Source organism: Schistocerca nitens, chromosome 2 (assembly GCF_023898315.1).
Source record: "Schistocerca nitens isolate TAMUIC-IGC-003100 chromosome 2, iqSchNite1.1, whole genome shotgun sequence".
Lineage (NCBI taxonomy): Eukaryota > Metazoa > Arthropoda > Insecta > Orthoptera > Acrididae > Schistocerca > Schistocerca nitens.
This window is the reverse complement of record NC_064615.1, coordinates 639,686,386-639,711,610: the sequence shown is the minus strand read 5'-3', so window position 1 is coordinate 639,711,610 and position 25,225 is coordinate 639,686,386. Positions and strand designations below refer to the sequence as shown.

Sequence of the window (25,225 nt, the reverse complement as noted above, 5' to 3'; positions counted from 1 at the left end):
TTATTGAAACTGGAAGTGCGACGTCTCGAGGGCCCTCCACCGACTTCCGCCGCAGCGACAGGGACGCTCACGCTTGCACGGAGCCCGTGCGCGCCGGCCCGCGGGCCTCGGCCGCCTGCGCGAGCAGCGGCGCCAGCTTGCAGGCGCGGAACTTGGAGGTGAGCGAGAGCAGGCGACGCAGCTGCGGGTGCGCCAGCAGCGCGGACGCGGGCAGCGAGCGCGCCGGCCCGTACACGCGCTCTACGCTCTCCCGCAGCGACGGCAGGCCCTGCCGCAGCCGCGGCAGGCGCGTCAGCCACGGCAGCGCCGCGGCCAGCACGCACAGCGTCGTCCGCATCGGCACCTCCGTCAGCCACGACTGGTCGGACGGCAGCGCCTGCTCCGACAGCAGCCGCTGTTCTTCCGCCTCTGCCTCCTGCTCTTCCTCCTCCTCTTCCTCTTCCGCCTCTTCCGCAACAACACTCTTGCCACTCTTCGACTCCACTTCGTGTCTGCTTTTATCGCTCTTTGACACCGATAGCACTACCTCTCTACTCTTACCACCGTTCGCTGCCGATGCCACTATCTCCTCACTAACCTCCTCTATGACCACCCCCTCCGTAAACTGGATAGTGTCGTCGAGGATAATACCGGCTACAGTGCTCGCCGCCTTCCTGGCGCGCCGTTTCGATTCTGCGAGCCTCGTCAACTCCGCCTCCGTGAGGAAACCTTCTTTCGTAAGATCGCTGGGATCCAGCACTATCCTCTTCCCCGTCGACAGAGCCAGAGCTTTCCTGAAGCCTTCCGTTTCGTCCTCGTCCTTACAGAAACACAGCAGCAGTGACGTGTAACTTACTTTGTTGTAGCCTGCGGTGAAAACGTCGGACAATAAGTCTTTCGCCAAGAACTTCCGCAGCCGCAGCTGCGAGTCTTCTTCCAGTTCCTTCTCGAACCAAAACACCACCCTCTGGTAGTCTCTGAACGACACCGTTTCCGTACCGTCAACGTCCATTACTCTGAACTGACGGCGCACGTCTAGGATATCCTCTTCAGTAGGATACTCCAAATCTAACCCGTAGATGAGGAAGTCTCTCCAATCGACGCATTCTTGACTGCCGAACACCTTGTGCACTATATTCTGAAGGTCTGCGGCTTGAAGCTCCATCCATATCGGCGGAAGTATAGGTTCCTCGCCTTCCACAGTCGCACTGAACAAACAGTCTTCCAAAAGGGAAACGAAAGCTCTCTCGGGCATGTTGCCGCTCGGAGCTAAGCGGTGCAACCTCTTTCTTAGATTCTGCAACTGGGACATACGGAACTCGTCAACAGCCCGACGCTCGTCTAGAGGCTGGGGAGTGGGAGGTGGCGGCTTCGGCAGCAGCACAACGCTAGGCTTCACGACGAAGCTGTCCTGCTCCAACACGAGCTGTTCCCTTATCGGCTGCTCTTCCTCTATGGCTGTGAAAAGCACCTGACACAAATTATCCACACTCTCCACCTCGCGCTTGTATCTGTCTCCGATTTCCTCGTAGAGAGAATAAAACATCGACTGAACTGCATTCAGAATTTCAGTCAGATCGTTTAGGCCTCTGGCCAACAAGATATTCAGTCGATATATCACTCTCGACATCTCTTCGTTTGCGCAGTACGTCCACTCTGTGACGAGATTATCGAGAGGAGTAGTTTCACCTGCCGCGCTTCTCGCAGTGTCCTCCTTTTTCGTGGACTTTTTGCTCTTCTTATCATCTGCTGTTCCTTCTGCAGTAACCATCTCTCGGAGTTGCAGTGCAACTCTCTCCACAGATGTAACAGCGGAAGAAACGACCGCGGTGAGCGCCTTGTGGTAAGGGGTCTGCACGGAGAAACTTGTGTCTGAGTTTATCAAGATCCTGGCAACTGCCCCCTTTCTCGTACCTGCTGTCGATGACATACTTCTGTAAACAGAAGCTCCAATTACTATACTACTCTTGCGGGCACTTCTGGTGACAGAACTGCCTCTGCTTACTCCCTTCGTCAAGACGTCTCTGGTACTGCTTCTGGGAAGAGAGCCCGATGAGTCGACCTTTGATTTTCGTATTAAGTCGTCAAGTTCTTGCGCCTCTCCCGGTTCTGGGTCACTCGACAGTGGTGGAATAGCTATTTTATCAAACCTTTTCTCGCTCGGTAGTTTCGACATCATGTTCGTGTAATAGTCGCTTATCAACTGAAGTGTGTCGATGTAACGATCCAATTCAACTTCTGCAGCTGCGATGAACAGATTTACAAAAGCCACCATCTCTCCCGCGATCCAGCTCTCGCAAATGATCTTCCTCCTTTCGGTTTCGGCTTGTTTCATTCTCCTGTCGCATATTTCCCATAGACAATGACGCAGTTCGGTGACTCTACAATGAAGCTCGCTCTTTATCTCATCGTCTTGGCGAAGATCTTCGTCCATTTCGTTGTATCTCGTCTGGAACTCGTGGACCGCATCCTGCTTTAGATCAGGACGCCTGATATATTTTTGTAACAGCTCAGTGACGTAATTTACGTAGGGAACTATGTGAGAATAATGGATTCGTTTGCTGAAGAAGATTTCCTTAAGGGCTCGCGTGTACATCCACTCAGTTTTCTCCCAGATTGAGGCGAGCGTACACTGCAGGTCTAGTGGCTGGGGGAGGTCAACGTAGTGCCAACCTTCCTCACCAGGTTTCGCTGGCTCTTCCGTAGGTTCTCCCTCTTTCGCCAGAAAACTTTCCTCCTTCGACGTCATGTCAGATGCAAGAAGTTCCTCCAGTTCCTCCTTCCCTTCCTCTGTTTTACTTTTAACCTCCTTGGCCCCCACTTTTTTCGGCGGTTTCTTCGCTGACTTTCCTTTCTTTCCTTTTTCGGCCAGATCTTCATAACCCTCTCCAAACAGTTCGACTGAAGGTTTTAAAGGCATTTCCATGTCCCCTATAACTGTCTTCGCCAACTGTTTCAGGGTAGGGAAGTCAAAACTCTCGTAGTAGAATGCATAATTCATGCCCTGTTCCGTATATAGCTTTTCAAGTGGGGAGAGATTCTCATTAAACACGTCAAGTTGCTCGTCATTGTCCTCCTCAAAAGCCGAGGGTGTCTCTAGTTTCTCGACGTGAATATAAGCGGTTAGATACGTCGAGAAAGGAGGCGGAGGTTCTGCTGGAGTCGGGTTGGGTAATAGCCTCGAAACCCTCTGCTCACGAAACGGATCTTTGTCTTCATCGTCTTCAGATGACTCGGGCGGCATCTGTTGCCCAGATAACTTTTCTTCAAGGACAGAGGCCTGCGAGTAAGTTTTGGGGAAATTTATGAGCACCCATCCATTGATTTCTGTCTGATTTTTTAGGTATTCGATCAGCATTGATGCCAGAAGCTCATCGTTAATCTCTTCCCCGACGCCTAGAATCTCGAAAGCTCTCTGGCCGAGTTTTGACTGCGGAGACATTTCTCGTGGCTTTTCTTCCCCTTCGAATACCTCCTCTTCACTATCTTCAGGAATTTTAACTGGTGTCTGCGTAAACTTATCTGTCGGGGCAACCTCAGGCTCTTCTTTTGTGGCTTTCGTCGAAGGCGTGCTGGCAGGTTGTTTCGCTTTCTTCTTACTCAATTTGTTCTCCGTTTCTGCTTTGGAGTCTGGCGTGCACTCCTCTTTAAACGCAGTCACGCAGAAGTTGATTACATTCTCCATTTTCACGACGTGCACAGCTCTGTGTTTGAGGAGGCCCTCCAGGATAGCCAACCTGTCGTCTTCTAGTTCTGCTATCAGGGCCGCGGCGACTGGATACCGCGGGATGTCTGCCGGCATCGGCCGAAGAGGGTACGGGTATTTTGCTGCCAGTAACCGGTGGATCACGTGGCCCAGCACATTGAGTGAACTTTCGGTGCCTGCGAGGTGTGGAGCGAGTGCAGCCACCTCCCAGGTTTCCTCCAGTGTCAGGTACGCTTGCAGGTCGTGTTCGTCCAGTATGATTTGCCTGTCGGTCTCCAGCTCCACTTCCTCAATGAGCTCGTTAACAATCTCCTCCGCTAGGAGCCTTTCCCCGCCTCCTTCCAGAACGTCGAATATAGGGAGACCTTTGAAGAAGAGCGCCTTCCATTGATCCACTAGTTCTTGTGGCACAATGCCTCTGTTGGTCTTTTTGAATTCGGAAACTCTCAGGCCGAAGTCGACGGCGGATTTAACAACGTCCATGCAGATTCCGAAGTGCTTCGCGTAGCGTTTCCTCTGTTTATCGTCGCCCAACCTCTTCTGAAGTTCCTGAAAGCGGTCCCTCTCGAACAACGACATGCTCTCTCGAAAGCACTGATCGTCGTACACCTCCATAAGAGCGCTATCGAGCTCCTGCTGTTGCTGATCCAGTAGCATCTTTTCCACGCGTAGTCGATTCTCCACCATCTTCCGCTTGTGGCTACGTACCGAGAAGAGTTTGGACACCGCTTTCTTCTCGTACTGAGACTGTTTGATGAGCTTTTCGGTCACCATGCGGTCGAACTGCCTCTCCTGTTCTTGGAGCAACGCCTCCCACAGTTCACCGAGGACTACCTTTTGCATCCGTTTCTTAAACGTGGCGTAAGCGATTTCTTTCCGGGACGGTTCCTCCAGGACGTCCGTGGTCGGCTTCTTGGGCTTCGCTTCACCGCTGCTCAATTTTCGTGCTTGCTGCCGGATGCACTCTAGCTCACTTTGGGTGTATTCGCGATCGAGTACCGAAACCGTCGAGGGTGTCTGTGTCGTTGAGGACACTGGTACGTGTGCGGCCCACAAGCTGGTCTTGCCCACTTCGAGGCACGGCTTGCGGGGCGGGTACTGCGCCTCGGCCTCCCTGTCCTCGACGTCGACGTGCCAGTCGCGGCACTCGCGCAGCAGGGCGTGGTACTGCTCGCTGTACAGTTTGGCCAGCTCCTCCTTGCTGATGCACGGCTCTTCGCGTTCCACCGTCGCCGGTTCCTCGGCCGCCTCCTGCGCTTCCGGCACCAGCTCCACGGTGAAGCGCGACGGCCGCTTCTGGCGCATCCTGTAGTACTCCACCTCCTGTTCCGCGAGGAAGTGCAACCTGTCCTTGCCCTCGAGGCAGAAGAAGACCTGGTAGAAGAGCGACACCGCGGCCGACCCCTTTCCCGTCGCCGCCGCCATCGCCCGCAAGGTCGCGTCCTCGCACCGCACGCCCACCTCCTCCAGCCATACCTGCACCGACGGAAATTTATCGGAGAGGAGGCAAGATTTTGGAGTAGCCTTTATATACATAAAATAGGAATCATCGGCCAACCAGTTGCACGTCAAAAGTTTATTCAAACCTTTATCTAGGTTTCGGGAATTGAAGAGGATGTAGATGAAGATGAAATGGGAGATATGACATTGCGTGAAGAGTTTGACAGAGCACTGAAAGACCTGAGTCGAAACAAGGCCCCCGGAGTAGACAGCACTCCATTAGGACTACTGACAGCCTTGGGAGAGCCAGTCCTGACAAAACTCTACCATCTGGTGAGCAAGATGTATGAGAGAGGCGAAATACCCTCAGACTTCAAGAAGAATATAATAATCCCAATCCTAAAGTAAGCAGGTGTTGACAGATGTGAAAATTACCGAACTACCAGTTTAATAAGTCACAGCTGCAAAATACTAACGCGAATTCTTTACAGACGAACGGAAAACTGGTAGAAGCCGACCTCGGGGAAGATCAGTTTGGATTCCGTAGAAATATTGGAACACGTGAGGCAATACTGACCCTACGACTTATCTTAGAAGCTAGATTAAGGAAAGGCAAACCTACGTTTCTAGCATTTGTAGACTTAGAGAAAGCTTTCGACAATGTTGACTGGAATACTCTCTTTCAAATTCTGGAGGTGGCAGGGGTAAAATACAGGGAGCGAAAGGCTATTTACAATTTGTACAGAAACCAGATGGCAGTTATAAGAGTCGAGGTACATGAAAGGGAAGCAGTGGTTGGGAAGGGAGTGAGACAGGGTTGTAGCCTATCCCCGATGTTATTCAATCTTTATATTGAGCAAGCAGTGAAGGAAACAAAAGAAAAATTCGGATTAGGTATTAAAATCCATGGAGAAGTAATAAAAACTTTGAGGTTCGCCGATGACATTGTAATTCTGTCAGAGACAGCAAAGGACTTGGAAGAGCAGTTGAACGGAATGGATAGCGTCTTGAAAGGAGGATATAAGATGAACATAAACAAAAGCAAAACGAGGATAATGTAGTCGAATTAAGTCGGGGGATGCTGAGGGAATTAGATTAGGGAATGAGACACTTAAAGTAATAAAGGAGTTTTGCTATTTGGGGAGCAAAATACCTGATGATGGCCGAAGTAGAGAGGATATAAAATGTAGACTGGCAATGGCAAGGAAAGCGTTTCTGAAGGAGAGAAATTTGTTAACATCGAGTATAGATTTACATGTCAGGAAGGCGTTTCTGAAAGCATTTGTATGGAGTGTAGCCATGTATGGAAGTGAAACGTGGACGATAAATAGCTTAGACAAGAAGAGAATTGAAGCTTTCGAAATGTGGTGCTACAGAAAAATGCTGAAGATTAGATGGGTAGATCACATAACTAATGAGTTGGTATTGAATAGAATTGTGGAGACGAGTTTGTAGCATAATATGACTAGAAGAAGGGATCGGTTGGTAGGACATGTTCTGAGGCATCAAGTGATCACTAATTTAGTAATGGAGGGCAGCGTGGAGGGTAAAAATCGTAGAGGGAGACCAAGAGATGAATACACTAAGCAGATTCAGAAGGATGTAGGCTGCAGGAGGTACTGGGAGATGAAGAAGCTTGCACAGGATAGAGTAGCATGGAGAGCTGCATCACGCCAGTCTCAGGACTGAAGACCACAACAACAACAATTTCTAGATTTCGAAAGATATAAATCTGACTTGCGCAGAGGAAGTAATAACACCTAGTGAAGAGCCAAAGAAACTGGTTCTCGTGCTTAACGTCGTGTAGAGTCCCCGCGATCACGGAGAAGTGCTGAAACACGACGTGGCAGGGTCTCGACTAATATCTGAAGTAGTGCTGGAGGGAACTGACACTACGAATCCTGCAGGGCTGTCCGTAAATCCGTAAGAGTACGAGGGGGTGGAGATCTCTTCTGAACTGCACATTACAAGGCATCCCTGATATGCTCAATAATGTTCATGTCTGGGGAGTTTGGTGGCCAGCGGAAGTGCTTAAACTCAGAAGAGTGTTCCTGGAGCCACTCTGTAGCAATACTGGACGTGTGGGGTGTCGCATTGTTCTGCGGAATGCACAGTGGACAAGAATGGATGCAGGTGATAAGATGCTTACGCACGTATCACCTGTCAGAGTCGTATCTAGACGTATCAACGATCCCATATCACTCCGAATGCACACGCCCCACACTATTACATAGCCTCCACCAGCTTGACCAGTCCCCTGCTGACGTGCAGGGTCCATGGATCCATCAGGTTGTCTCCATGCCCGTACACGTCCATCTGCTCGATACATCGGCTTTTCGCGGATGATGCTGTAGTATACAGAGAGGTTGCAGCATTAGAAAATTGCAGCGAAATGCAGAAAGATCTGCAGCGGATAGGCACTTGGTGCAGGGAGTGGCAACTGACCCTTAACATAGACAAATGTAATGTATTGCGAATACATAGAAAGAAGGATCCTTTATTGTATGATTATATGATAGCGGAACAAACACTGGTAGCAGTTACTTCTGTAAAATATCTGGGAGTATGCGTGCGGAACGATTTGACGTGGAATGATCATATAAAATTAATTGTTGGTAAGGCGGGTGTCAGGTTGAGATTCATTGGGAGAGTCCTTAGAAAATGTAGTCCACCAACAAAGGAGGTGGCTTACAAAACACTCGTTCGGGCTATACTTGAGTATTGCTCATCAGTGTGGAATCCGTACCAGGTCGGGTTGACAGAGAAGACAGAGAAGATACAAAGAAGAGCGGCGCGTTTCGTCACAGGGTTATTTGGTAAGCGTGATAGCGTTACAGAGATGTTTAGCAAACTCAAGTGGCAGACTCTGCAAGAGAGGCGCTGTGCATCGTGGTGTAGATTGCTGTCCACGTTTCGAGAGGGTGGTTGGTTGGTTGGTTGGTTGGTTGTTTCGGGGAAGGAGACCAGACAGCGAGGTCATCGGTCTCATTGGATTAGGGAAGGACGGGGAAGGAAGTCGGCCGTGCCCTTTTCAAAGGAACCATCCCGGATTTCGAGAGGGTGCATTTCTGGATGAGGTATCGAATATATTGCTTCCCCCTACTTATACCTTCCGCGGAGATCACGAATGTAAAATTAGAGAGATTCGAGCGCGCACGGAGGCTTTCCGGCAGTCGTTCTTCCCGCGAACCATACGCGGCTGGAACAGGAAAGGGAGGTAATGACAGTGGCACGTAAAATGCCCTCCGCCACGCACCGTTGGGTGGCTTGCGGAGTAGAAATGTAGATGTAGATGTACAATTTGAAACGACAAGGCAACATGTTTCTCGTCACCAACAGTCCAATGTCGGTGTTGACGGGCCCAGGCGAGGCGTAAAGTTCTGTGCGTGCAGTCTTCAAGGTATACGAGTGGGGCCTTCGGCTCCGAAAGTCCATATCGAAGATGTTTCGTTGAATGGTTCGCACGTTGACACTTGCTGATGACCCAACATCGAAATCTGCGGCAATTTTCGGAAGGATTAAATTTCTGTCACGTTGAACGATTCTCTTCAGTTGTCGTTGGTCCCGTTCTTGCAGGATCTTTTTCCGGCCGCAGCGATGTCGGAGATTTGATGTTTTACCGGATTCCTGATATTCACGGTACACTCGTGAAATGGTCGTACGGGAAAATCCCCACTTCAACGCTACCTCGGAGATGCTGTGTCCCGTCGCTCGTGCGGCGACTATAACGTGGCACTGTAGCCGCAGTAACCGATCTAACAACTGCGCGAGACATTTCTTGTCTTATATAGGCGTTGTCGACAGCAGCGTCGTATTCTGCCTGTTTACATATCTCTGTATTTGAGTACGTATGTCTATACTAGTTTCTTTGGCACACCAGTGTATTACAACCAGTACATGGAACTCATAAGTGCAGCAGAAAAAACGTCAAAAATTAAATGCAGTGGAAACATGAAATAAATTTACGTGTTACATATTGAATGGACAGAGACAAGAAATCACAAGGCTTCGCCAACCGTAAAATGATCCATGTAAAATATAAGGCTACGTGCATCATACGCACGAACAGACAACTAACAGAACGGAACGGAAAAGGCAGCAGGAAACTTACGCCCAGATGGCGCTCACGTAAGAAGCGGTGCCAACCACAAAAGACACCTGACATCAATAAAATCGTATCGATTAACAAGCCGCGTCATTTAGAACAAAACACTCGTGCTTTCGATAGGTGTCTGTCAGAATCTCTAACGTTTCATTCGAAATGACAAGACTTGTAAACCTATAACACTGTATTGGAGTATGGCACCGCGAAAGACTCCGAGTACCCAGACACCTGAAATATTAATAAAATTTCATTAAAATAACGTTACAGAAAGAGGAACTTAACAAAAATTATAAAAAAAAACATTTGGACCTATGCCAATGATAAACAAAACTACGACGCACATTACAGTAGGATGATGACAGACTACGTCTTTGAGAAAAATAACACCTTCAAACAGCGCGGGAAACCAAATACAGCTGCTGTGTCAATTTAAGAACTGGCCGAAAGCCACCGAAACAGTTTCTGTTTTTAAGCTATAATTGATGATTAAGAATAATGTCCCTGCAATTGAAATTGTGTTTAAAAATCTACAGCAAGTCCAATATAAAATCCTTCTCTACCCTACGCAAAATAATCGTGTCTTCCACATTTAATAGGGCAGTGCGCCAATGCATGAGATGATCGGCACACGTACAGCCATGAACGTCACCATCCCATTTACCCAGTAAATGTTCTTTGAGTCTCACCCTGATAGCTCTTCCTGTCTGCGATATACAGTCGCAGGAACAATCATTAAACCTTATTTTATGGACGCCAGAATGAGAAAATGATTCGTCATCACGCTTTAAGGCGTGAATTAAATTTTTCCCACGACTGCTGTTGGTCAAACACGAAACTGTACAGCCATATTCGTTAGTAAGAAGAGGTTTATCTTAAACGAAATATTTCCTTGAAACGGCGAGAAAAAGAAATACTGTTTCTGTAATGTTATTTTAAGGTAATTTTATTAAAATGTCAGGTGTCTTTAGTGGTTGGCACCACTTCCTATGTGAGCGCGACCTGGGCGTAAGTTTCCTTCTGGCTTGTCCCTTCTGTCCTGTTAGTTGTCTGTTTGTCTGTACGATGCACGAAGCCTCAGATTTTACATGGATCATTTTTAATATTGGCTAAGCCTTATGGTAATGCCATAGCATTTGTATGGAACATTTTACTGCTGACTAAGCCTTATGACTTTGTTTCTCTTCTTACAAAATATGTAATACTAAGTTCATTTTATATTTCCATTGTACGTAATTTTTTATGTTTGTTTTTGCTGCACATATGACTTCCATGTACTGGTTGTAATATATCCTACTTTTAGGAGTTATTACTTCTTCTGAGGAAGACAGGTTTATATCTTTCTGAACCTAGATAAAAGTTTGAATAAACTTTTGACGTGCAACTGGTTGACTGTATGGTTCTCATTGTATCGATAATTCTACACTAGTTGACTGCTGCCATGTTCAAGATTGTTTTTTTCCTTTGTACACTGATGAACCAAAACGTTAAGACGGCCTTTGCTCAATAGTATGTTGATCCACCTCTGGAACGTAATACAGCAACGAAACGATTCTGCATGGCACGGATTAGACAAGCCCTTGGTAGGTTTCTGGAGGTATGTATCACCAGATGACTACACGCAGGTCACGCAGTCCCTGTAAATTGCTGGCCAGTGGTTTCTTGGCGTCGTGTTAGCGCCCGATAACGACCGAGATGTGTTCCATCAGGTTCGGTTCAGGCGAATTTGTTGGCCAAGACATCAACGTGAGGTCTTTATCATATTCTTAAAACTAGTGTAGTACTATTCTGACGCGGACAAGTATCCTGCTGCAAGATGACATTGCCGTCGGGGAAGACATCAAGCATGAAAGAAGGCATGTGGTCCGTTACAATATTCACAGGGGCCACAGCTGTCATGGTGTCTTAGTGCCACAGCTCCCACGGATCTACATCTACATCTACTCTGCTATTCACAATAAAGTTCCTGACAGAGGGTGCAATGAGCCACCTTCAAGATGTCTCTCTACGTTCCACTCTCGAACGGCGCGCGAGAAAAACGAGAACTTAAATTTCTCTTATTTTATTGTGATGATCAATTATCCCTACGTAGGTGGGTGCCAACAGAATGTTTTTGCAATCGGAGGAGAAAACTGGTTCAAATGGCTCTGAGCACTATGGAACTCAACATCTTAGGTCATAAGTCCCCTAGAACTTAGAACTACTTAAACCTAACTAACCTAAGGACATCACACACACCCATGCCCGAGGCAGGATTCGAACCTGCGACCGTAGCAGACCCGCGGCTCCGGACTGCAGCGCCAGAACCGCTAGACCACCGCGGCCGGCGCAGAAAACTGGTGATTGAAATTTCGTCAGCGACGAAAAATGCCTTTGTTTTAATTATTGCCATTCCAATTCACGTATCATGTCCGTGGCACTATCTCCCCTATTTCGCGATAGTACAAAACGAGCCGCTCTTCTTTGAACTTTTTCGATGTCATTCGTCAGTCCCATATGATGCGGACCCCAAACCGCACAGCAATACTCCAGAACAGGGCGGACAAGCGTGGAGTAAGCAGTCTCTTTAGTAGACCTGTTGCACCTTCAAAGTGTTCTGCCAATGAATCGCAGTCTTTGGTTTGCTCTGCCCACAACATTATCTATGTGGTCATTCCAATTTAGGTTATCTGTAATTGTAATCCATAAGTACTTAGTTAAATTTACAGCCTTAAGATTTGCGTGACTTATCACTTAATCGAAATTTAGCGGTTCATTTAATGCTCATGTGAATAACTTCACACTTTTCTTTATTCAGGGTCAATTGCAACTTTTCGCACCATATAGATATCTTATCTAAATCATTTTGCAAGTCGTTTCGGTCATCTGATGACTTTACAAGACGGTAAATGACAGCATCATCTGCAAAGAATCTAAGACGGCTACTCAGATTTTCTCCTATGTCGTTAATATAGATCAGGAACAATAGAGGGCCTATAACACTTCCTTGGGGAACGCCGCATACTACTTCTGTTATACTCGATGACTTTCCGTCTATTACTACGAACTGTGACCTTTCGGACAGGAAATCACGAATCCAGTCGCACAACTGACGCGATTTTCTATAACCACGCAATTTCACTAAACGTCGCTTGTGTGGTACGGTGTCAATAGCCAAATACGGAATCAATTTGAAATACCGTGTCAATAGCACTCAACACTTCGTGTGTGTAAAGAGCTAGTTGTGTTTCACAAGAAAGATGTTGTCTGAATTCGTGCTATGTGTCAATAAATCGTTTTCTTCGAGGTAATTCATGATGTTCGAACACAGTATATGTTCCAAAACCCTACCGCAAATCGATGTTAGTGATTTGGCCTGTAATTCAGCGGATTAGTCCTATTTGCCTTTTAGGATGTTGGTGTGACTTGAGCAATTTTCCAGTCTTTAGGTACGGAACTTTCTGTGAGCGAACGGTTGTATATAACTGCTAAATATGGAGCTATTGTATCAGTATACTCTGGAAGGAACCTGACTGATATACAATCTGGACCGGAGGCCTTGGGTTTATTAAGTGATTTAAGCTGCTTTGATACTCCGAGAATATCTACTTTTATGTTTATCTTGGCAGTTGTTCTTGATTGGAATTCAGGAATATTTACTTCGTCGTCTTTGGTGAAGGAGATTCGGTAAACCGTGTTTAATAAGTCTGCTTTAGTGACACTGTCATCAGTGACTTCATCGTTGTCATCGCGCAGTGAAGGTATTGATTGTGTCTTGCCCAGGTGCATGTCCTCCACGGCATAATACTGCCCCCATTCGGCCTGCGTCCATAACAGCGCACGTTTCGAGCAGTCGATCGCCTGGGTGGCAGTGTGTTTGGACACGACCATGAACAATGTGTAATCACAAACATGACAGGCGACACGTTTCCATCGATCGATGGACCAGTCACGATGACCCCGTGTCCATTGAAATCGTAACTGACGACGTCGTTGGATCAACATGGGAACACAATCGGACCGTCTACGACGGAGCCCAATGTTCAACAATTTGCTGTGAACAGTGTGCCCTGCCTGAGTGCTGTACTCCTTTGTCAGATCTGCGGCAGATCGCCGCCTATTCTGCGTTTGCAAGAGCGTAAGTCCCCTACCTGCAAGTCCAGTGATGAAGGGTGGACGTCGAAAACCTTCTCGTTCACTCTTGGTTTCCCCATCCTCAAGCACGACAATAGCAAGCAAAAGCCCTTTCCCAGATGCTCGTTCCCAGGCGCTAGGTCATAACAATATGCCCTTTATCAATGCCGCTTATGTTAGTGATTTTCCACATTTGCGCCCCGTATCGTCAGTAGAATGACGCCCCATTCGTCTTTGGTCCTCTTATACATGGTATCCCAGAAGGAATGGTTAATATTCAGGGATGTGACAGGAACGATCATTCGAAGCAAAAATGTCTAGTAAACATGGGCTCTGAACTGCATACCTTAACAACTATGAGAACTTCTTCATCTATTCCGTGAAACAAACATAGCTTTCCATATTTTGAGAAGTGGTAGTTTGGTCCAAAACAAGAAAAAAAACTCCCGTAACCATGGACACCATAGTGCGTATCTTAAGAGCTACCAGCACTTGTTCATCTTTATTACTGTGTAGCCCATCTCTTTCACAGAACATGTCCTCATAGTTCTGAAGGTGTATACTTTAGAGCCAATGTTTAGTAGACTTTTTTGCTAGGAATGATGTTTCCTGTCAAATTCCGGAGTACTGACCATTCCTCCTGCGATAACCTGTATGCTTCTTTAGAAGATCATGTGTCCACAAGGCCACCAGGCTCCATTCAGTCTCGCGAGGTGGGCGGTGGTCATAAGTTTGACTCATCAGTGTATAGCTGATTCGGCAAGTTTAAGCATATGTCGTACCCCAGAAGTTATATATTTGTCCGGAAGTATAAAAATCTTATTATATCTGAAACTATTGACTGTTATCCACTCAAAATTTTTTGTAGGCAGATTATTTTGATACGAAAATGGTAAGCACTTTTCAGTAATATACCTAAAGCACAATTTTACACTACTATTTCACATACTTGTGAGGAAAGTGCCCTCCCCCCCCCCCCCCCCCCTAAAGTGGTCGTTCTAGTCTCCTCGCTCTGCATTCGACTGAACGCTAGTCGAATCAAGAGTAAATAGTAGTTTACGCTTCTACTACTCTGTAGCGGAGTGCACAAATCGCCCGAACCCCTTGCTACTTATCACTTCGTCGTTATATGTTTTGACAATTCGTGGTGTGCATACTGTAAGACCTTCAATACACACACCATCAGATTATTTGACTTGTCGCTCTAACGAAGTAGGCGAGTGTCAGCAACATGTCTCGTGGTCTTATCGTGGCGTGTTTATCTTCTGCCGTTAGGTCAGACGATACAAATGCCACTTGCACGCTTAGAGTAGCAGATTGACGGTGACCAACTTTAAACAGAACTTGATTAATTTTCACACACATTTATTAAAATAATAACAAGCATAAAAATTACTTAACTTGGTTCTGGATGCTATTTACAATTGACAATCTGAAGTTCCTTTGGTATTGGTACGTTAATCTTATTCTCACATATATCTCTGATACTTGACAAAAGTGTCTATACATTTATCTTCATGGCTATGTACAGGAATATGGTAATCTTATTAGGCGCAGACTGAAACTTGACTATAGACTGGTACAGACAAATGCAGAACTCGTACAGACTGGTTCAGCCTAATGCAGACTGGTACAGACTGGTGCAGACAAATGCAGACTGACTCATCGGAGGTCTGTACACTCATTATAATACCTCGCGCGTTTATGTATCACTGCGCGAGTGCGATCCGCGAGGAGAAAAGGTTCTACGTTAGCAGCAATCTCACTGGCTGCGTTACATATTAATACGCGGATCGGCGGAAGCAGAATTTGGTCCGTCTCTATGGCAGCGCCATCTCGTAGTGCGGAGACGGACGAGTGCTGCGCCTGCGCTGTTGTGCTTAGCGGGGCGCGCTCTAATGGGAAAGTTGTGTATGCGCTGACTATGTGGAACTATGTACACAACACAATTGATATAGTTTTAACGTTGTGCTGTATTTTTCGTTACTTCTCCTAGATAATAGCTGTAAGTCTTTCAACCTACATCTCCTCTTGAAACATAATATTCAAGGCTAATGTTTATCTCTAAAGTTTTTCGTTTAGATGTCTGGTTAAAAATTTAATTAGTTAACAAAATGTAGGCTGTAGCTGCCTAAACGGGACTTCCTTAAGCTGATGAAACCGAACCGCTTACTTTTTCGTGTTTAAAGTCTGCCTCTCTTATTGGCTAGGAGTTCTACTGCAGATTCGAAGAAGATAATGGGGAGATCTTCTAAAATGACTAAAGGTATTGATGCAGTTCAGAAGAAGATGAGTTGGAAGAAGGTCGACAAACAGTGTAATGTAAAACAGAAAATGAAAAAAGGAACATAGCTTCTGAGGTTGTCCGACATGAAGGTCGGTACACTTGAGGAAACAGCAAAACCAAAGAGGCAGACCTGTAATTTTGGGAAAAGATCTTAAAAAAGAGCTGTTTAATACTGTCTTGCTATGGAATCTCCTTTCTTAGATCTTACTCATAATAACTTGTACAGAATGGCCCTACAATTTGCAGAGAAAAATAGCACTGAAAGTTCATTCATAGGCCAAATTGAGGGAAAAAAGTAAGTTTGACTATTTGTTATGTGCCACAAAACCACACTGTCAGAATGAAAGCCTACAAAAACGTACTTCACCAGGGCTCTTGGGTTCAGCGAATAAAACAAAGAGAAATTTTATAACCTTCTGGGTGTTGTTATATTATACCTAGTGTGAAACTAGATTATGTTTTCTCTGATATAATAAATTTTTCCAGTTTTGTTTAGTGCTATTTAGATTATTTTTTAGGAGGAATCAGATTTTGTCAAATATTTTTCAAACTCTCTAGGTATAATGTTTTTGAAAATAATTTTTTCCATATGAACTTTTAATTAGATTTCCTAAGAGCAAAATGTAAATGGTGACAAAAATGTAAAGTAAATAATACATGCTTTTAAAACATAATTTGTTATTATTTTCTTTTTTAAAAACAAAATGGAGTCCGCTTTTGAGCACTTTGCTCTATTTTATGTCTTCTTTACAATAATACCATACTGTTATATTTGATTACACGCATTACATCTTCATATGAATCCTGGCCAAAAGAAGTTTTCTAGTATCAAACACAGGTCTTACCTTGAGAAAGAACTTCTTGAAAATATACGATTGGAGCATAGCATTGTATCGAAGTCGAGCACGGACGATAGGGAAACCAAAAGAGGAAAATCGAATCGTTTGAGGTTTGGTGATTTACAAGAAACTGAAAATTAAGTGGACTGATAACACAAAAAATAAGGACGATATGATATTGCAGTGCTTATGTTATTCCAAATTACGATGCAAAGTTCCTTCGGACAAGCATGCCTGTCTGAAGAAACAGGCACAGCGACGACTGCAGCCGTTATTAAATACATTAAATGTAATCGCAGTTGTGAATATGGATAACCATCAGCTTTATAATGGAATGACGACAGTAAAAATTTTTGCCGGGCCGGGACTCGAATAATTTGAAATGTGTGGTACGTTCCTATGGGACCAAACTGCTAATGTCATCAGTCCCTAGGCTTAGACACTACTTAATATAACTTGAACTAACTTACGCTAAGGACAACTCACACACCCATGCCCGAGGGAGGACTCGAATCTCCGGCGGGGGCAGCCGCGCAAACCGTGGCAAGGTGCCCAAGACCGCACGGCTGGCACGCGCGGCCTCGAATAATTATCGCGAGCGGTCGCCTTATCATATGGCCATTCGAGCACGACTCAAGTCCAGTCTCAAACTTCCATATATCGTCAACTATTTGTCTACAACCTGTACTTGTACATCCATTATGTATATTCCCATACAGAGGAGACATTTTACTCGAAAGTCGCTTGCCCGTTGTGGCGGATAAATATCATATTGCAGTGCCTATGTTATTCCGAATTACGATGCAAAGTTCCTTCGGAGATGCACCCATATTGCTCTAAGACTCACAGACACGTGAATAAGGCTCCAACCAGGTCAGAGAGGTAGGATAGACGTCAAATGACATCAGCCAATCTGACGTAAGATTACCCCATCATAACTACCCTATTGCAAACCTTCCCAGCAAACATGTTTTCAGACATAATGACTGAAGCAGAAGGAATGAACTAAAATTAGTGCTTTAGTCATTATCGTAGATAAAGAAGAGACTTAAATGTCTCAGGGAAAAATATAATTATAAGATGTTTTCAGACAACTGTAGCACGGAAACGATACGTTTCCGGACACAGATTTATATTCAAAATAGCATGTACGCACTCCGCTCTCCAAGTCCTAGAAGTCTTTAACGGGAATTTCTCAACACCCAATATACAGGGTGAGTCACTAACTACTGCCATCTCGAACAACTCCGAAAGTATGATAGTACCTTAGAAAGTTTGTGGGATAAATGTTGCATGGCACAACGGGGACCATAATATCACGTTGGATTTTTGTTGCTAGGTGGGTTCAAATGGCTCTGAGCACTATGGGACCTAACTTCTGAGGTCATCAGTCCCCTAGAACCTAGAACAACTTAAATCTAACTAACCTAAGGACATCACACACATCCACGCCCGAGGCGGGATTCGAAACTGCGACTGTAGCGGTCGCGCGGTTCCAGACTGTAGCACCTAGAACCGCACGGTTGCTAGTTGGGATCGCGTCAGATGTATGAAAGTCAACTTTTTTTTTAATGGGATGCTATAGTTTGGTACTTATTTTCCGATAGCGGTTATCGAGACGAACCCAATGCTGTGTGAACAGTAAGGTCTTTTAAGGTCAACGACGGTCGAAATGGTGGCATGAACGACCATGTACAGAAGGTGTTCGAAATGAAGGCCTTTGGTATCAATGCAGTGCTGCAATCTTCTTATCATGAATTGAGCAGTATCCCTTATCACTTCGGCAAAGCACATGCTCTGACAATTCTCTCTCGTATATCGTGCAAATAGTAAATATTTGCCGAATACGGCGTATCCATCTAACGTGCCTTTGACACGTAAACACCATTCGATAGTTTCGCAATACAACATTAATAGGAACGGTAAGACTAGTATCGTAGAATCATGCGAATGTGAATGATGTATTCCTTCAAAGAACAAGTCGATATGCTTCTCATTCACGGAGAGTGCCAACGAAATTCAGTGAGAGCTAGAGACTTACACGCTGAAAGATATCCTCAACGTACTCACCCTACACGTCATACATTTAAATATGCGTATGATAAATTGAGAATAACTATATCTTTAACGCATCGGAAACATATCCGGCAAAGGAAAGTTACTAACGAGGAAACGGATATTGGTACTCTTGCCACTGTGGTTCGAGATCCTTCTGATAGTTCGCGTCAAATCGCAAGGGAATCTGGCATGAGCCAGAGTAGTGTTGTTCGTGTTCTGCATCGCCATAAATATCATCCTTAACAAATCAGCCCCTACCAAGAATTAACTGGTACGGATTGTATGCGTCGCATTGAATTCTGCCGATGGGCTCAACTTAAGATTAAGAGGGATGACACATTTATTAATTTGATTTTATTTACTGACGAGGCTACTTTCATGAACCATGGAAATGTTAATTTGCATAACATGCATTACTGGGCAACTGAAAATTCATATTGCCTTCGGCAAGTTGCACACCAAAAACCGTGGTCCGTGAATGTATGGTGTGGGGTTCTGGAGCACAGGATTATAGGCTTCAATTTCATCGAAGGAAATCTTAACGGTAGAAAGTACACCACATTCCTGCATGAAACATTAGGTTTGTTATTTGACGAAATAACTTTAAGAACAAGGAACAGAATGAACTATCAACACGATGGGTGTCCGACACATTTTTCGCTGATGGCTAGAAATGAGTTGCAGAGACAATTCCCAAATCTTTAGATTGAACGCGGAGGAGATGTGTCGTGGCCAGCTCGTTCGCCAGACTTGACGCGTCTGGATTACTAACGAGGAAACGGATATTGGTACTCTTGCCACTGTGGTTCGAGATCCTTCTGATAGTTCGCGTCAAATCGCAAGGGAATCTGGCATGAGCCAGAGTAGTGTTGTTCGTGTTCTGCATCGCCATAAATATCATCCTTAACAAATCAGCCCCTACCAAGAATTAACTGGTACGGATTGTATGCGTCGCATTGAATTCTGCCGATGGGCTCAACTTAAGATTAAGAGGGATGACACATTTATTAATTTGATTTTATTTACTGACGAGGCTACTTTCATGAACCATGGAAATGTTAATTTGCATAACATGCATTACTGGGCAACTGAAAATTCATATTGCCTTCGGCAAGTTGCACACCAAAAACCGTGGTCCGTGAATGTATGGTGTGGGGTTCTGGAGCACAGGATTATAGGCTTCAATTTCATCGAAGGAAATCTTAACGGTAGAAAGTACACCACATTCCTGCATGAAACATTAGGTTTGTTATTTGACGAAATAACTTTAAGAACAAGGAACAGAATGAACTATCAACACGATGGGTGTCCGACACATTTTTCGCTGATGGCTAGAAATGAGTTGCAGAGACAATTCCCAAATCTTTAGATTGAACGCGGAGGAGATGTGTCGTGGCCAGCTCGTTCGCCAGACTTGACGCGTCTGGATTTTTTTCTTGTGGGGATTTGTTAAAGACATTGTTTATAAAGACGTTCCAACTACACCTTGAAAGGTGGCTACACTGAGCCACAGCGCCAGAGATCGCGCTAGAGAGTATTGTTCCGCCGCCTCCACTGGCAGTGATTATTGAGATGTCGTAGTGGGCAGTGCTTGGGGTGAGCTCGTGGTAGTCAGTGCTTGTTAAGAACTCGTAGCAGAGAGTGTTTATTGAGATGTGCTAGTAGAGAGTGCTTGCTGAGATGTGATACTGAAAAGTTCTTGTTGAGATGTGGTAATAGCGAGTCGGTGTGGAGATATATTGTAATGATTAGAGTGATTTTGGTCAATATATGAAGGTAACGAAACTCGATTTATTTTTTCATTATTTAATGTCGTAAATAATGCTTCATTACAGGTTCAGTCAACAAAGCATCTGGCTTGTGTTCTTGTATTAGAGTGTAATCCTGGTTTTCTTGCGCAATTGTAGTATTTCTATTTTCTTTAATTACTTCAGTATAAATGATATTTGAAATTTCTTGTCTTATTGAAGAAGAACCGTGCCAGATGTGTACGTTGAGTCATACTTCCACACACAGAACAGTGACACCTGTGTTTTGGTTTCATAGGTTTTATAGTTGCTGGGGACTTAATTAATTAATTGTGTTAACGAAAATTTTCATTTCATTCTTTGTTGTTGTTCTATGCAGTCAGATAGCGTAATAATACTAGTCAGGTCCAACCGTTACGAGACTTCGTAACCGGACAGACAGCTACTAAAACAAAAAATTAAAATTATTTGCATTTTATTTTAATTAAGCCCCCATGCACGTGGCGACCCTGCCAGAATCGTCCCTTGGAAACTTCTGATTGTAAAAATAGTAGACAGTAGTATTGTTGTAGTAATTTGTAGTTTAGTAATTGTAGTCTATTTTGCATCTGTAGATTTGGTAATTGTCATTCTTCTAATGGTATTTTTTTTTTTTTGCAAAATTTCATTTCTGTTGTCTTGTCTACGGGTTTGACAATTAGTGCAATTATTTCAATTGTTCGATTAATCGTGTTTGAGGGAAACATTTCGTGTGAATGGTATTGTTGGAGATAAAGTGTCGTTGTGTGTAATTTTCATATAGTGACGAGTTTTGTATGTTTTGTAAATGATTACACGATCGATGAAAAAGGCAAAAATGATGGATAGTGAGAATGACGAAATTGTTAACATGGCGAACTCGCCAACAGAGGAAAACAGTATCATGAATAATGAAGTGGAAAACAATTTAATAAGTCGGGAAAATAGTCCGGAACCAATTCAAAATTTTTCTCAATCAGAAAATTCACAGAATACGAGATTAACGATAGAAGATTCTGAAATAGTATCGAACACAGATAGCTTTACAGCCATGACGAAAGAAGTTGGTTTCGCGGGAAATGTTAGGGGCGAAAAGAATTTCGAACTGGCTATTATGGAGCAGTTGATGGGTGCAATATTAAATTTGGGATCTGAATTAAAAACAGTGACAACACGGTTAGACTTACAAAGGGGAACAATGGAAACACGGTTAGACTCACTGGGATCACAGTTGGGATCACAAATAGGAACAATTAAAACAGAGATAGGAACAATTAAAACCGAGATGGGAACTTTGGGATCTGAATTTAAAACTGATATGGGAACTTTACGATCTGAATTAAAAACTGATATGGGAACAATGGAAACACGGTTTGGATCTGAATTAAAGACAGAGATGGAAACAATGGAAACACAGTTAGACTCACGAATAGGGACATGTTTCAAAAATATGAAAGATGAATTAAAGAAAGAAATCAGAGAAGAAGTACAACCGATTTTGAATGCTCACAATAATAGATTAATTGCAGTAGAGATTAGACAAAGGGAACAGGATAGAGAACAGGAGGAAAGAGATCGCGTGATAGTGCAGAAATTTTCAGAGTTAAATTTACAATGTGCAAAAGATAAGGAAGAAATATTTGAGAGAATCGAGGAATCCGTACCAAATGACAGAATAAATAATCTAACACAACAATATGAACAGTTAACTACCAAATGTGTCAACACTGAAACCCGAGTCGCGACACTTACGGAAGACGTAAATAAACAGAAAGAAAAAATAGGTGACTCATCGGAAAGAGTTGAGGAGATTTCAGATAAATTGACAAGTCTTAGTTTACATGGGGACAGAGATTCGGATGATACAGCTCCATTACCATTTGCAGAAACCGAAGAGTACCAGAACATAAATAAGCATGTTGAAAATCAGGGAAAATTTAATGAACGCGTGAAAAGATATTTGAGGCATTAAAAAAGCAAGTCAAACAAATTGAAGGCGAAATCGTAGGAAAAGACGGCAAAAGAAATTTAGAATCACAGATACCAGAGGGGTTTGAAGAAAATAATTTGTTTCATTTACGGGATGCAACAAGAGAGCGCCAGGCGCGCGAACTTGACAATAATCGACATTGGGACTGGGACAGACGCGGTAGGTCTTTGTCGCCACGAGGCGAAAACTTTGACTATAAACACTTTTTGACTGTTCGGAAATTTAAGATCTTCCGCAATTCTAAGAATTACATACATCCATGTTCATGGCTAGATCAATTTATGTATGCACTCCCACCAAATTGGCCACTAAGTCACAAACTGAAATTTATGTGCAGCTATTAAAGTCCTCAGGGGATTCACTACACTAAGTGAATATGTGCGTAGCGTTCACAGGGCCCCGAGCTGTAGTGGTGCTATTTCCCTTTTAGTTTTCTGCACCGCTGCCTACTCTTATACTATTCTTTGCGTCTATAAAAAACAACTCTTCTACTATCCATCTATCTAGACAGTAGGTAAAGAATAACCGGATTTGACTGTTTTGCCCAAAAGTGACTTTGGAAATTACCGTTTCGACTTACTATATTTTCTGCAGCATTCATTCGTAGCTTAAACGAAATTTTACCTGTTTATCTTCGTGACAATATTACTTCATATGTTGACGATATTCTTATTGCTAAACGTTCTTGGAGTGAGCACAACAAAATTTTGGATTCATTATTACGTATTTTTGTACGAGTTGGCATGACAGTGAACTTGGAAAAATCTGAATTTGGTCGTTCTCAGGTGAAATTTCTCGGTCATATTATTTCTACGGAAGGTATTCTCCCTGATCCAGAAAAACTAGACGCTATTCGTAATTATGCTGTTCCTACCACAAAACGTGATGTTCGTAGTTTCCTTGGTGTCTGTAATTTTCTTAGACGCTTTGTTAAATTGGACAATTTGGCCACACCTCGTTTATGTGAACTATCTGGAAGGAAATCTAATTGGTGTTGGGACGAGGAAGCTCAGTCAGAATTTGAACAACTTCGTGATGCTTTAGTTGCTGCTCCACTTCTTTCACATCCGGATTTATCTAAAGATTTTTGTTTGGCGACGGACTCATCATACAAAGGCCTAGGTGCACATTTATTTCAAGAGATAGAAGAAAACGGCGTTGTAGTACAGAAGACTATTGCATTTGGAAGTCGTGTTCTCTCTAAATCCGAAAAGAATTATTCGATTACGGAACTTGAAGCTTTGGCTGTTGTTTGGGCTTTCACAAAATTTCGCACATTTTTGTTCGGTAGACATACTAAGGTTTACACTGATCATCGAGCTCTGGAATTTCTTATGTCGACAAAATTAACTCATGGAAGATTGTCACAATGAGCGTTGTACCTACAGGAATTTGATTTTAGTATTGTTTACATACAGGGATCTTCAAATATTGTTGCTGATGCTTTATCACGTGCACCTATGGGTTTGAAACAAAGTGCTGAGGAGGACTACAAAGAAAACCATTATTGTTTGATGTATATTCAAGGTGTTGCGTTTGAGAACTTTATTTCGTCTTCGCTCCAGGACATCGCTAAGGAGCAAAATAATGATCCAATCTGGAAGGACATTAAGGAGAAGTGGAGGAGAAAGGAAAGCGTAGCGATTAGACAGTATTATTTAGTTCGCAATGACATTCTATTCAAACAAAAATCGGTCGACAACTCTGTTTGGTTAGTTTGTATTCCTGATGAGTGGGTCAATAAATTGATTTGGTACACACATTTTAGTTATGCGCACTTTGGTCCCAGAAAATGCTTTCATAAATTACGAGAAAATTGCTACTTCAGTAATATGGAAGAACGTATTCGTTCTGTTCTTGCCAAATGCAAATTATGTCAACAGGCTAAGCCGCCAACTGTTTCTCACAGAGCACCGTTGTTTCCTATCATTCCAGCGAAATTAAAGGACATGGCTGCAGTCGATTTGTTCGGTCCAGTGGTTCGTTCTACTAATGGTTTTGCGTACATTTTCGTAGCAGTGGAATTAACATCAAAATATGTGTGTTTTACACCTTTACGCAAGGCAACAGCTCGTTCAGTATCTAATGCTTTCATCAAACATTTTCTTAAAGAAGTTGGTCATGTTGATAAGGTTATATCAGATAATGGATCACAGTTTCGTTCTAAAATTTGGATTCGTACTCTACGGCGTCGGAAGATTAAACCAATTTTCATTTCACTTTTTCACCCTCAGTCTAATGCTTCAGAGAGATGGATGAAGGAAATTAATAAATTGTGTCGTCTTTATTGTCATCAGAATCACAGAACGTGGGATCAGTATCTTCATATTTTTCAAAACATTCTGAATGAACTTCCTAATGACTCAACTTCTTTACCGCCCCTATTGATATTAAAAAATAAAGTACCAACAAATCGCATTTCTGAAATCGTTCCTTTTCCGCCTTCACGAAAACTGCGGCATTCTGAAGTTGTCAACCTGGCTCTACGAAATATTGCGTCTGCGGCTGCAAAAAAAGAGAAATCAGCTAAACGTCCTGGTCGTTTAAAAATCTTGTCAGTTGGTCAAAAGGTGTTAATTAAGTCTCATCGTTTGTCTCATAAAGGAAAAGGCTTATGTCGCAAATTTTTTCTGCTTTATAACGGTCCATACAGAATTCGCAAAATTATACATGATAACACTGTTGAAGTAGAAACTCTTAAATCACGACGCTCTAAGGGAATACATCATATATCTAACGTTAAAATTTTTGTGGAATGACATACTTGTGAGAAACTAACAGCTACGTAAACACACGGAGAGTACAAGGACACCGCGCTGTGTTTTGGCGGCGGCACATACTCAAAGCAACAGTCAGTCTGCGCGCCGCACAAGGCAGTCGTTGACCGCAAACAATTACTTCCTACGTCACGCGCCTACAGCTGATCGAGCGCTCAGTGCGAATGC

At 43.8% G+C, this 25,225-nt stretch overlaps 1 protein-coding gene across 1 annotated transcript in view; it reads right to left on the bottom strand.

Moving 5' to 3' along the window:
- Positions 1-67: 67 nt before the first annotated feature.
- LOC126235219 (sperm flagellar protein 2-like) overlaps positions 68-25,225 on the bottom strand; it is a 51,009-nt gene continuing 25,851 nt past the window's right edge. Inside the window, exons 2-3 of the mRNA XM_049943950.1 lie at positions 578-5,161; positions 68-376 (exon numbers count right to left, since the gene is read on the bottom strand). Coding sequence (XP_049799907.1) covers positions 68-376; positions 578-5,161 — 4,893 coding nt within the window. The remainder of the gene's footprint in view (positions 377-577; positions 5,162-25,225) is intronic.